This window comes from Octopus bimaculoides, chromosome 1, assembly GCF_001194135.2.
Source record: "Octopus bimaculoides isolate UCB-OBI-ISO-001 chromosome 1, ASM119413v2, whole genome shotgun sequence".
NCBI lineage: Eukaryota > Metazoa > Mollusca > Cephalopoda > Octopoda > Octopodidae > Octopus > Octopus bimaculoides.
In genome coordinates, this window is record NC_068981.1 from 166088506 (window position 1) to 166102661 (window position 14156).

General features: G+C 33.7%; 1 protein-coding gene across 4 annotated transcripts in view; it reads left to right on the forward strand.

Annotated features, from left to right (window-relative positions):
* Positions 1-13032, forward strand: part of LOC106869320 (EVI5-like protein) — a 301815-nt gene extending 288783 nt beyond the window's left edge. For all 4 annotated transcript variants that reach the window (XM_014915019.2, XM_014915018.2, XM_014915020.2 and 1 more), the window contains 4 exons: positions 5798-5944; positions 6408-6503; positions 8141-8227; positions 8687-13032. In XM_014915019.2, the coding sequence (XP_014770505.1) occupies positions 5798-5944; positions 6408-6503; positions 8141-8227; positions 8687-9004 (648 nt within the window). In that variant the 3' untranslated portion in view covers positions 9005-13032. The remainder of the gene's footprint in view (positions 1-5797; positions 5945-6407; positions 6504-8140; positions 8228-8686) is intronic.
* The last annotated feature ends 1124 nt before the right edge of the window (positions 13033-14156 follow it).

Here is a 14156-nt window from a genome sequence, read left to right on the forward strand (position 1 = left end):
GGTCAGTAGTCATCGCCTCGGTGAGGCCCAATGTACGAAGGTCTTGCCTCACCACCTCAGCCCAGGTCTTCCTGGGCCTACCTCTTCCACGGGTTCCCTCAACTGTTAGGGTGTGGCACTTTTTCACGCAGCTATCCTCATCCATTCTCACCACATGTCCATACCAGCGCAATCGTCTCTCTTGCACACCACAACTGATGCTTCTAATGTTCAGCTTTTCTCTCAAGATACTTACACTCTTACGGGTATTCACATTGACATTACACATCCAACGGAGCATACTAGAACCCATGCTAGCATTGAAAGTGGACGTTAAACGATGATGATGATATATATATATATATATATATATATATGTACATGTGTGTGTGTGCAGGCATGGCTTTGGGGTAAAACATTTACTTCCCAACCACATGATTTGTGGTTCCACTGAGTTTCATATTGGACAAGTGTCTTCAGCTGTAGCCATGGGCTTACCAAAGCCTTATGAGTGGATTATGTATGCAGAAACTGAAAGAATCCGTTTGTGTGTGTGTGTGTGTATTATTCTCTAACAAGAATACTATTGACAGTGACTTTGAAGATCTGACCAGCTAAATCATCATATAAAATCAAACATCAGTGTTTGTTTGTGTCTTCTTTCTTAATATTACATAATAGTTGTAAATGAGTGTCACTATCATACAAGCAGTGTAATTCATTTCCAATATTCTCTGAAAGCCTGTCTGATAATGGGGAAATATTACTTTGCTTGGAAACAGGTGACAATGGGCAACAAAAAGGGCATATGTCCATAGAAAATCTGTCTCTAATTAACTCCATCTGACCCAAACATGGAAACTGGACATTAAATGATGTGTAGGTGCATGCATTTGTGTGTACCCTTGTCTTGATGTGATGATCATAAACGAAGCAGTGTTGTTCATTTCCAGTCTTCCATGAAAAGCATGTCTGGCCATGGGAGAATATTATCTTGGTTGGCAACAGGATGAGCATCCACCTGCGGAAGATCTGCCTCAACAAACATCATCATTTGACCCGTGCAAGCATGGAAAAGTGAATGTTGTTATGATGACAACAACAATATATGATCAAAAGGTTTGGTGGTGGGTGCTACAGAGAGACCAATAATTAGTGTGTGATAACTTTCTTTTGAATATGGGATCTTTTACAATTATCAATAGTATGTCCCTATTTTGATGCATGCAGTATCATTTTTACCTTTGTACTTTACTTTTTTAATTTTTTTTTTTCACACTTGTTGAGTCTGGAAAGAGGGACAGTGCCTACTTATAAGAAAGACATGCAGGGTTGGGGTAGATTCCAGAGGGATGTTAATTTAGGGAGAAAGGATTGGGTATAGAGGTTAATGTAGGCTTAGAGGGCAGGTTGGATGCAACAATGGTAATGAGAGACAGGGAGATAAGAAAGGAGCAGTGACACCATAGTGATAGAGGCATTTTTTGTTTACTTGCAGCTAGAAGTTCTACTAAAACCTACTTAGCTTTTCAATTCAATTAAATAGTTTTTAAGAAGATTCTAAGATGAGTCTTAAAACATTTGACTGTATCTGGTAGATTACATTTTGTAGTCAGCATCAACTCTTCAATAAGTTCTTTTCTTCATTTGAAACTTTAAAAAAAATAATAATTGAACTGCTAGCTGGCATCCAACAGCAGCAAGAAAGTCAGAAGTCATCACAAAGTACAGGAGCCTATTACTCTTTCCAAGGTACTAACTACATAATGACTGATCCTTTGGACAGCAATATATCAGTAGTGTTGCTGAAAGAAGCATTTGAACTCAGCATTAAAAGCATACAAAAGTCAGTCAGTTATATAATGTCCCAACTGCTTATGCTTTCACCCTTGCACCTATTTACTGTGTGGTAGATTGGATCATTATTAACCTTTGAGCCAGCACTTGATCAACTCAACCAGCTAAAACTTGTTATCCTCATCATCTGTAAATCTGAGCAGATGAAGAAAATTTAATCTTTCCTGTAGGTTAAGATTAATTCTTCTTCAAACATCTTATGTATAAATTTCTTGGAAAATTTCTCAGACTTTAAAACCTTTCCAGTAATATTGAATTCTAACTACATTCACACAAGGCTGCTTACTTCAACTACCCCAATAGGAGGAAAATTAGAAGTCAACTCGAGTGGAATTTGAACCTGTTTGGCCACTTTAATATTGATTTCTGACTTCAGGCCACACAATTTTAGAAGACTGGGGTGGTACAGCAGCTTAAGTTGACCCAAGAATTTTTGACTGGTTCTTATTCTACCAATACCAGAAGAATAAAAACAAAGCCAACTTAAGGTTATATGCTACCATGTTTCTAGAAAACATGGTAGCATGCTTCTAGAAAGTTCTTTTTTATTTTAGTAATGGATATATTAGTTGATAACAAGTCTTCATCTGAAGGTCAGTTTGTATATATTAAAAATGGAATAAGTTAGTCAGCTATCAGTAACTTATATATTTACATGTATTGGTGAATTATGTTTATTGCTAATCACCTCGCACAACTGCTTTGATGGTATTGTAACCACACATCCTTCACCTGCAAGCATGCTAACCATTACAAAACAATCAATACTGCTCAATCCACCTTTAAGTTCTTGTTATTTAAAACATCATTATCATCATCAGCTTTTCTATGCTGGCATGTGTTGGACAGGATCTTATTTGAAGTTACTTCCCCCTTAGAGGGATCAGAACAACGTCTTACTTCTACATTATATGTTGGGGATATGGCTTCTACAACTGGATGCCCTCCTATTGCTAACTACTTTACAGAGTGCACTGGGTGCATTTTATCATAGCACAGCACTAGGAAGATTATCTTGTCTCTAGGAAGTCCAGTCCTAACTATCCTACATGGTCTCTGTCCTTTCACTAACAATTTTACAGAGTGTACTAGGGGCATTCTATTGTGGCACCAACACTAGGGATGTCTGAAGAGACTTCTCTGCCCTACATTGTTTCTACTCATTTGTTCTCTGGCACCAGAGAGATGGGTATCTCACTCATAGCAAGTCTTAACAGTAGTTTTATTATAGTTAATTATCTGAAAGTTGATCTACTGTCTAAGTTCATGGTGAATCATGACAAGGTAAAAGAAAGTATTGTAATCAAATGACTATCAGGTAACCAAATGACAATACAATGTGTGTGTGTGTGTGTGTGTGTGTGTGTATACACACACACATTTTAGTTCAGGTAGATGTTAGCAGTCCTCATAAACTTTGCAGGTCTATCCACTACATTCATGAGGTTGATGTTTAGCCTGAATTTCTACAGGTTGTTCTTGCTATTTAACTGCATGTCAACTCTGATTAAGCAGACATGTGATCAAGCATTCTAGCCATGGCCATTTCATCTGGGGGTTTTCTCCACTCACATCTCATACATTACCCAATATAGTTTGAGTAAGATTTGGCTGCTGTTTTGCATAGGTTGAAGGACTTCAATTGAGAATAAGGTCTTAGAAAAAATGTTTCAAATGTAGAGTTTTGTGAAATAAGACTCACCAGGGTTGTAGAGAGAAGATTGGAGAGTCAGGTGGTCATGGGTGATAACCAGCAATGTAGAATTCAAAAGCACAAGCGACAGTCTTCATGGTCTAAATAAAGCATGGGCAACTATTTTCAAGAAACAGGTCACATGAGACATACTTCATCATAAAGTGGGCGGCACTACAAAAAAAAAAAAAAAAAAAAAAATTCAAGGTAATTTTTCATTAGTCATGCCATTCAGAAAATCCCACATGCCATTGTTTGCTTATGGCTGGTATAAATAAAGATTAAATGGAATAGATAAATACATAAATAAACTGAATGAAATGGAAGTAATATTGCATATGAAGAGGGGTAGACAGTAATATACAGTAGTTAAGAGAGCAGGTTGCTTTGAAACAAGTGTTTCATTGTTTTTTTATATTATTTTTATTACCTAGATTAGCTTCAAAATACTTATACTGATCTATAATGGTGATTTGGAAGTGAGTAGTAATACTACCTGTGGTAGTTGTTGAGATGGGGAAAATGTTTTAGTGAAGCTTCTCCTTTACCACTGACATGTGCATATTTCACCATTAGTTATTTGGGTTCATCTCTCTTCTGCAAACTGCTTGATGCTCTAAAGTATGTATATTCACCTCTCAACACACTTCATTCACTCCTGGAACTCGTATACATTTACTGCACTGTACCACATTGTGTACATCAAACTTCACCTAATATACTACATTACACTCTACTTAATATACCTTACTCAGTTGAACACAACACTTTATAGGCAATGCTGTTGCCCTACACTCAGTAGACAACCCTTAACTTAACTCAAGAAGTCATGTGGTTGCTCAAGAAACAGCAGCCAAGTCTCCTTTAAATCACACCCCTAACAACAACTTAGAATAGGACACATTAAATAATGTGGTCCTGGATTCTCAATGTTGGGAAAAAGATGGGATGGTCACAGCTATGATTGCCTTTGATCATAGGTTCTGCTCAGTTAGGGATGGTCTGGGGATAAACAATAAGAACAACAACAACACTTAGTACATTACACAATGCTCAGTTATACACGCTATGCTCAATACATCAAGCTACAATCAGCTGACAATAGCAAACTACACATATAAGCTTCACTTGTCATTCTACATTCATCATATTTTACTTCATAGTCAACACCATACTGCTCTTTAGTTCAAAGCACCATGCTTTGCACTTGTATGTACTCACTAACTACAAATTACTGCAATCATAATATTACAACCAACCCACCTTAGGTACTTAATTCTGAGGAAGGAATAATATATATATATATATATATATATATATATATATATATATATATTGGGTGTAGCAATGTTTGAGCCTATGACAATTTAGCAGTATTTTAACATAATAAAAAACCCTCAAATCATTGTCTTTCTTGCCCATTCTACCTCATAATTATATTACACAAACAGCAACGCTCAGTTATGTTACAACAAACAATAAGAACTGGATTCAAGAGCAAAATGTATTGAAACAACACAGCAACTGCAACTGATACATGCCTTGAAGTATAGTGTACACTTGTGTCATAAGTTTCCACATACATGGCTGGTTTGTTGATTGAATAACTGTAAGAAACCACCTAGCAAGCTGATTTAATAAACAAATTTACATTCCTGTTTGATACATGCAGCCATCATAATGTTTGTCATTTTAAGTGAAACTTGCACAAATAAAGTTATGCTTGCTAATTAAAGTACTTTTAGATTAGGTCAGCTTTCATAGGATTAGCACAGAAAAATATCAGTTGTAATAGGAAATATCTAAACAGTGATCGGGACTATTCTTAAATCAAAGTAATGAGCTATAGTTGAATAGGTGAAGCCATTATAATAATTCCTGACAAATTACTCAATACTACAGATATTCCTTGAGAAAAGGTTACATCAATTGAATGGATTCCACATTTATAACTCTATCCCACTTTACCTACAAATCTGAGCATTGTATCAATGTAATAGATCATTTTTATTATAGTCACTGTCATTATCCACTTTAAAGAATGAGTTACCCATCTTGGAGTAATCTTTGAGCCAGCTTTATCCAATGCCAATGCATGTTATGTGTTTTATAGCTAGCCTTAGTTGATCTGATTTCCAATATAGAAAATGGCTGCTCTCTACTCACCAGAGATTAATGACAACTCCAAACAACTTGATTGACCATAATAACTCTATTGAGTTAGTGTAGCTGTTGTTGTTATCTGTTTGTCTTTTTATTTCACTGCAGAATCAAATTTGTACCAACCAAATCAAAAGGATGGATGGAGAGAACAAACTGTTGAAAGAGAAGATTCAAGAAGAGGAAGATAAAGAAAAGATGTTACAATCGAATATCAAAGATCTGAAGAGAGAAGGTGATAATCTTGCATCAGAAGTGAGTAGAATCTTCTTTTTTTTCCTCTTTAACTTGTGATTTGATAATTTAGATCAGAGGTTATCAACCTATAAAATAGCCATTCAATGTTTAAAAAAAATCCCATTATATTTTTATGATTAGATATTAGGAATTATATAAAAACTGTTAAAATATTTTGTGTACTGTGGAAAGATAAACAATTTATTGCATATAAATTTTAAGAACCACTAATTTAGATGTTTACAGATAACTTTTTTTTGTTGTTGCTGTCATTGCTTGAAAAAGCAGACTTATGACTAAAGGAATTGTAGCTTTATTTTATTTTTTTATTTTTTTATTTTTGAGGTTGTATATCCATGACTACATTAACCAAGGTGTTCATTTTTTCAAGATGATAGGGTGTGGTATGAGAGAGATATGATAGCTATTTCTACTATTTCTAGCTGGAATTATATTTTAATGTTTCACTGTTGTTTTATAGCGAAAAGAAGATCTCATGATGTTTAGAATTAAAGAAGCTGAGGCTGCACAGTTGGTGGGAGAACTGAAGCAAAAAGTTGCTCATTTAGAAGTACAGGTAAGTGTTGTGTACATTTGTAGTTGAATTCACTGCTATATTTCATTTAACGCAGTGTAACATATTGAATCAAAGGAGTACTACTGAAGAAAATATTTTTAGATGCACCACCAGCTATGTGGCCACTTGGGTTGTTGGAAATAGTAGCCAATGCACCTTCAAACCATCTTAAAAAGTGGTGAACACATTGGATAATGAAGAAAAAGATGAGATGATCCTGGCTGGAATGCCTTCGATCATACATTTTCTACATAAGGACTAACCTGGAGTTAGACAACAGGAATAGCTATTACAACAAGCAAACAAGAAAACGTTATATGATTGCTCAACTCCAGCCAAATCTTCTTTAAATGATACTCTACTATGTTGTTGTTGGCACTCCATCGCTTACGACGTCGAGGGTGAGAGAAAGGTGTGGTGAAAGAGTACAGCAGGGTTCGCCACCATCCCCTGCCGGAGCCTCGTGGAGCTTTAGGTGTTTTCGTTCAATAAACAATCACAACACCCGGTCTGGGAATCGAAACTCTACTATAATAATTAATAAATAATTGACATTGGGTTGTGTGATCCATGATGTATTATGACTAATGAAAGTTTGAGATGGTCACAATTGGAACACCACTAATTCACAGATCTAAATCAGTGTTGTGGCTAAAGTAGAAAACACTTGTCTGAAGTGCTATATAGTGAAATATAAGTTGAGACTATGTGGTAGCCAAGTGAACTCTGTATATATACACATGCACACATAACCACACATATTTATCTTATTATTTTTTAGAGGTAGAGAGCATAGTTTCTTTATCATATTCAACTCATACTATTTCAATAATTACAGTGTGATGCCTTTTGTATGTAAATATCATCATTATCATTGTTTAACATCTGCTTTTCATGCAGGCATGAGTTGGACAGTTTGACAGGAGCCAGCGAGCTAGAAGTCTACCCCAGGCTATTGTGTCTGTTTTTGGCAGGGTTTTTTTACGGCTGGATGCCCTTCCTAACACCAACCACTCCACAGAGTGGACCAAGTGCTTTTTATGTGGCCCCAGCACAGGCAAGGTCGGTTTTGGCACGGTTTTACAGTTGGATGCCCTCCCAAACTTCCAAATGCCAACCACTTTGCAGAGTGGACTCAGTATATTGAATCATTTTCTGGCTCAGATGACTTTGTCGATATGTTATTGGATTGCTAACTTACGTGTCTTGTGTTGAAATTCGCATAGACGTTGCTGTGCCACTTTGCTGAAATTTTTAACTCTATTTTTCAATAGAGAATAAATAGGTGATAATAGGTATCTTGTTGTGACATTATAGCCAGAGTAAGATTTATTTCCTATATGCTTGCTCTATGAAACCGGTGTTAAACACTGGTTTTATCTTGCATACTAAATCTCATGCACTAGATCTATACTTTTTATGTAGCTGATTATATATATATATATATATATATATATATATGTATGTATGTATATAGTGGGGGTCAGGGAAGATGGCTGAAGCAATCAGCCTTACTGTAAAAAGCTTAGAACTTCCCTTTTCTGAGTTTTCAGTTGCAAGGATAACAGGAATAGAAATTGCTTAGTTTACATTATTGAAGTAAAACTAAACGATGATTTATTTTTTTGTCCATGCAGAAAGCTGAACTGATAACATCCAGACAACTGATGGTAAAAGGTGGAACGCAAGATTTAGAGAACAAAATCTATGATCTTCAGGATGAGGTAAGTCTAAAATGCAAAGTATTAAAGTTGTCTCCCTTATTTAAAATTCTTGTTGAAATTACTTGCTTTACGAACTGTTATGAATTTTACTGGGTTTGAGCTTTTGCTATTTTCGTTGTTTGAATATCCCCGAGAACTACGTTAAGGGTCTGTGGAGTGCTCAGCCACTTGCACGTTAATTTCACGAGCAGGCTGTTCCGTTGATCGGATCAACTGGAACCCTCGATGTCGTAAGCGACAGAGTGCCAACAACAACAACCACAACAGCTTACCTGGGTTCCTTTTCTACAAATTTATATATTTGCTTATGAATTTTTTGTTCCTAATTTTACTATTGAACATACTTCTTACTTGCTATCCACTATGGAATGAGAGTGCTTACCTATTTTAAATTAGGTAGACTCTCACTAATTTATTTTCTTTTATTTCATTCATTTTTGTTCTATTTCAATTCTACAGGTATTGCAACTAAAAATGGACCATGGAAAAGGTTTAGAATCTGCTACTATGGTTGGTAGTTTCATGAGTGTTGGTGGAGATGATGAAGAAATGAGAGAGTTGATGGATTCTGAAACACTCAACAGGACATTAACTGAAATTATTGAAGGCAAATCTGATACTTCAGCTCATTTGAATGGCTTTCTTGACCTGAGCCCCAACAATACAGACTCTGAATCACAAAACAATGAAACTACCGGTGAAGACGACAGCTTGGCTGTCCTGGAGAAAACTGTACAATCTTTTGAAAGGTCATTAGAAGATAAAGCGGCTGTTTGATGAAGCTTGAAACAAAAGCAGAACAAAACATGTCAGTTGTCTCGAGAAAATAATGGCTACTATACGGGTTCCAAATCTGAAAGAGAGCTGTGAATAGCTCTTAGTGCCTAGACCTGTAGATTTACACAAAATGCAACAACCACCACTATTACTACTACTACCTGCAGAAGAAAAGAGAGTATGAAATTATTAAAAAAAAAACAAAAAAACAATGGAAGTTCTGATGTAAATCAAGACATTTTCTTTTCCTATACAAGATATTTATTATGTGAAGCAACATGAAAACAAAAAAAAAAGAAACAAAACTTTTCACTCTTCATATCAGCTTTATTTATACTGTTCCCCAAAACCAGCAGTTAACTGGTTATTCCAAACCAAACACAGCTACATCTTCCTCATCAAGATTTTTTTTTTTTTAAGCATTTTTATGCCTGCTGGTATTTGTTGAAAGCTATTTCAGAAGAAAATTATTAGTTTATATACTTTTTTTTTTTGAAGACCATTTTAATTGTTAATTTTTAATTATTAATTGTGTTTTAACTTGATGTCATATTGTAAATGTTTTACATTTGTATCTTCATGTCAGTATTGCAGTGAATGTGATGTATAATAGTATGCATGGATAATGTCTGTATTTTGTGAGTATGTTACACTTCAGAAGTTGTATATGTTCTGATATATTTCCATATTTCTGTACAGTGTATGTTCTGTAGTTGATAGTAAACATCACCTTCTGAATACCTTGTGGATAGTTGATGAATTAAATGAAACATTATTGGTGACTGTTTACGTATAGAGGTGTATGTATGTGTGTTTATATGTTCGTGTATACATATATATAGGTGTGCAAATGAAAGAAAAATGTACTCCTTATCAGTAGAAGATTTTAAAATTTATTTGTAAGTGTGACTTCACTCTCTCACTACTCTGAGTTTCCCTGCTATGAGTATCACCTCATAGCAGACAGAATAGTGGCAGAATGAAGCTTCAGTTTTAATTAAATGAAGATAAATATACATATATAATCACAACCAAAGCTAATTGCCCAATCTAACAAACACAGCAGACCAAGCAGTCACAGTAATGTGTTTGCTATGCACTTGATAGTACTAACAGGTCATCAGAAGTTTGTCTTGATACCAGCTTGTACTGCATCCTAAGCAATAATATCTGTTATTTTTCCTTTAGGACTTCTCTTTACTTGAACCTAATCTTATAGGGTGAAATACTAATTTTCTGTTCTGTCTGCAGGAATAAGACAAAAATATTGCAAAGGTGTTAACCATTTTCTCCTATGAGCAATACTATAGTGAAAGTATGCCAAGCACTTTTTGATTGGCGTAACTATACAGTGAATGCTATAGTTAGAGGGGTAAAGTTCAGTGAAGAGCCACTTTATTGCCTTTGAACAAGGCATGTATTTTGAGACATGCTTAATTAATTCCTCTTCTAGAGCCAGTGAAGCAAGGGACACTTCAAAATAACAGCTATTATTACCTTGTAGCAGTCTCACCACCTTTGGGCAATGTGAAACAATTTCCAGACTAAAAATTACTATTGGTTCATACAAGACAGCAAGTTGGATAATGTCATGCATGTTTGTATTATAAGTGTGTGTGTATGCATAGATAGACAGACAGGTAGACTTATATTCATACATATATATATATATATGAAGTATCACTTATTTTGTGGAATAAACTTTTAGGTGATGTAAATACAATTCTAACTAATTGTATTTACATACAATTGAATTTTTTTTTTTTTTCTTGTAAGTTAAAAACTATTACAATATTTCATTTAAATAACATAACATCTAAAGACAAAAAACTAAGAAAAATACAAAGAGAAATAGCTAGAAAAAGTGTTTTGGGGTGGATGCGAATGTGAGAAAAGTGAGAGAGAGAGAGAGGGGGGGGGGCTTTTTATGTCAGTTTTTGCTTGTTGAATCTTTAATCTATACTGTTGTTCATTTGTTATTAATATTTCATTTAGAAAATGGCACCATTACTTTACTGTTGAATACCCACCTATCCCCTAATTGAAACCCAAATCCTCCCACCAATAAAGGCCTTTACAATAATTGTTAACTTAGCTTCTACACACACACACTCACATATATAAGGCATATTTTCTATCATTCTAATATAGGCATCTATAATTAAAAATCTTTATAAGATCAAATAGTCAACTGAATATGGAACTGAAGTATTGACAACTCTGAGCTCAAGTTTACTATATACATTTAGTTATGTATTTGAGCAATATAATTGATTCTACATGCTTTAATGTGTAGACTAACATGTATTTAAAAGACTACATGATATTCACATAGAAATTAGCTATGTAAGCTAAGCTAACTTGACAGTAACTGTATGATTGTAAGTCTACAGTTTGATGTTAAACAAGAAGACATACAGATTGACATCCAAAGGCAAAATCTAAGGAAAGTAAAATAAATGTAAACGATTCCTAGAGTACCAAGGGCCTCGTAACGGCTGATGCCTTAATGCCAGTTTCATTATGCAAAGCAGTTAAATCTCCCTGGATAATATTTCAGAAAACTTGGTGTGTATTCTTGAAAGCTAGGTGGACAAGGACATTTGATTTTACATGCCAAAGCATGTGTGATCATACAGTCATTGTCAATTTAGCTTCCATAGCTAATTTTTCTATGGCTACCATGTAGCTTTTTATGTATTATAATTTCTTTAGACTATATATACATATAGATATATTGTACAGCCATTAGCATATCATATTTAGGTCTACGTAAAATATTATCGTTTGTTATACCATGTTTCGGTCTATTTATTAGACGACTCTTTAACCTTTTAATGTTCAGATTATTCTGTCAAATATAATGCTTATTTATTCACATCATGGAATCAATCAGGCATTATCTCATAGCTTTGTTATTTTGATGATGTGATGATCAGTTTGAACATAAAACATGTAGAATTTTAGAGCCAGATATAGCCAGTTTAAAAGCCAAAGGGTTAAATGATGTGAATATGTCTAAATGCTATACAGTCTTTCAAATAACATATTTAGAGACTATAATATAAACTTTGCATACTATATTTTGGTCTGTATATTCAGCCTTTCCATACCAAGTTTACTTGCACATCTATAAATGACCTCTTTGCACAACATATTTAGGTATCTATTGACAGATATTTCTTGAAAATATGTGTGTGTGTATCAACAGGAAAACTAAGTGCCGTTCAGTTAAAATAAACCCCAAAACAATTTTCCAGTATATATCAGCACACAAACATGCTTTTTCTTTCTAGTAATCATTCATAGACATACACACACATATTCATCTGTACATTGTTGATTGTATTAATGTAATATACAAACATCTAAATTATGTATACTTATTTTATCAGCCTATTGGCTGGCAGGATCTTGAAAAAGTAGTTGACCTTTTTTGTTTTCTTTTTTTGGCACTTTGTTTTGTGTTGTTTTTTTTATACTCGATCATTTGTGTATTAATTCAACTGATTTATTAATTCAAAAATCCCTGCTTTGATGAAAGAGATTTGTTGTAAAGAGAAAAAAAAATGTATAAATATTTTAAAATCAAACAAAAATCATTGAATTGATAATTGTAGTTTGAAATAAGCTGGGCTCTGATTTTAAACTTTTACAAAACAATATCACCAAAATACTCTATTCTTACATTGTTTTTTTTTCTCTTTTCATATTTTTTGTTTTTTAAATATAAAATTTCTGGGTGATGGCGTTATCTAAAGCTATAAAGCACTACACTGAATGCTTTACAACATCTATTTTTATTTTATTCATATTTTGAACTGAAACCCCTAAGAAAATTGACTGTGTCATTCTTAACATCCCTGTGGTTAATGAAATAAGTACCAGTAAGATGTTTTTTACCCAGTTCAATCAACCATACCTCTCCCTTACAAAAATTAGAACTCTGCCTAGTCACAAAAAAAAAAAAAGAAAAATCCCTAGTATAAATGTCTTCTGAAATGTTAGATTAACTTTCAAAAAATCAACAGTGGCACTTTTGTTTATATTCTTTTTATGTGTCAAGGTTAAAAACCCATTTCTTTAATGCAGAAATTATTGAAGAAAATGTACAAATTATACAGCAGGCCTAAACATAGCACTCAGTCTAGCAGCAATACCTGATTCTTAGATGCCTTTAGTAAAGTTCACTTAATTATTTCCGATTCTGGGCATCAATCTTACCAAACTGGAAAACCTACAAAGTTCATGGGCACTTCCCTTATTCTGATTACCAACTTATGAAATAATCCCAACATTTTTTTATTTAGCTTGTCACTAATATTTGTCATTTTATTTATAGTATTGTTTTTAATACCTGACAAGCTGGACTTGATCTTAGCTCTTTAATGATCTGATAAAAAGTGATGTAAAAATTTGACAGGATTTGAACATAGAATATCTAGTTTATCAACCAATGCTCAAGTATTGAGACATTGTTTTACTGCCTGTATAGTTTTTCATTTGATTGTTATCAGGCCATAACTGTATATGGGATTGGTTTTATTTTCACATTGTCATCATTTAAATATCAATGAATTTAGTTGATACAGAAAATGTGATTTTTTTTTTTTGTTAAATGTACATAAATTCTTGTAATCTATATACACTGGCTTCTGCACTCACATATGAATTGTAAAATGAACTTATTTACTAAAAATAATATAAATGTAAGTTGTACTAAATCCAACTTCTTGTAATTTCTTGAAGTATCTCCTGCTGTATTAAACAAACTACTACTGTAAATTTCAATATTTCAAAGATGTAAAAACACGAGTTACATGTCACATTATGTACAGACCAATAATTTGTTGTGAATATTCTGGAATTTGACATTCTAAAAAACAAAAATGCTAATTAGGTTTTTTTTTTTTTTTTTTTTAAGTAGCATTCAAATAACCTTATACAGGCCTTTGTTTTCCTGAATTAAAAAAAAAATGTAAACAGTTGTGTTGTCTTTAAAAATCATAAAATATAGCAAAAGGAGAAGGAAAAAAAAAATTGAACTAATGATTTTTTTCAGTGTAGGAGAAATGTCTTCCATATTTGTTGACAAAACAGCATTCTGGGTTCTTTTTCAGCCAGAAGGCAGACAGTCTAGCAACTGAATTTT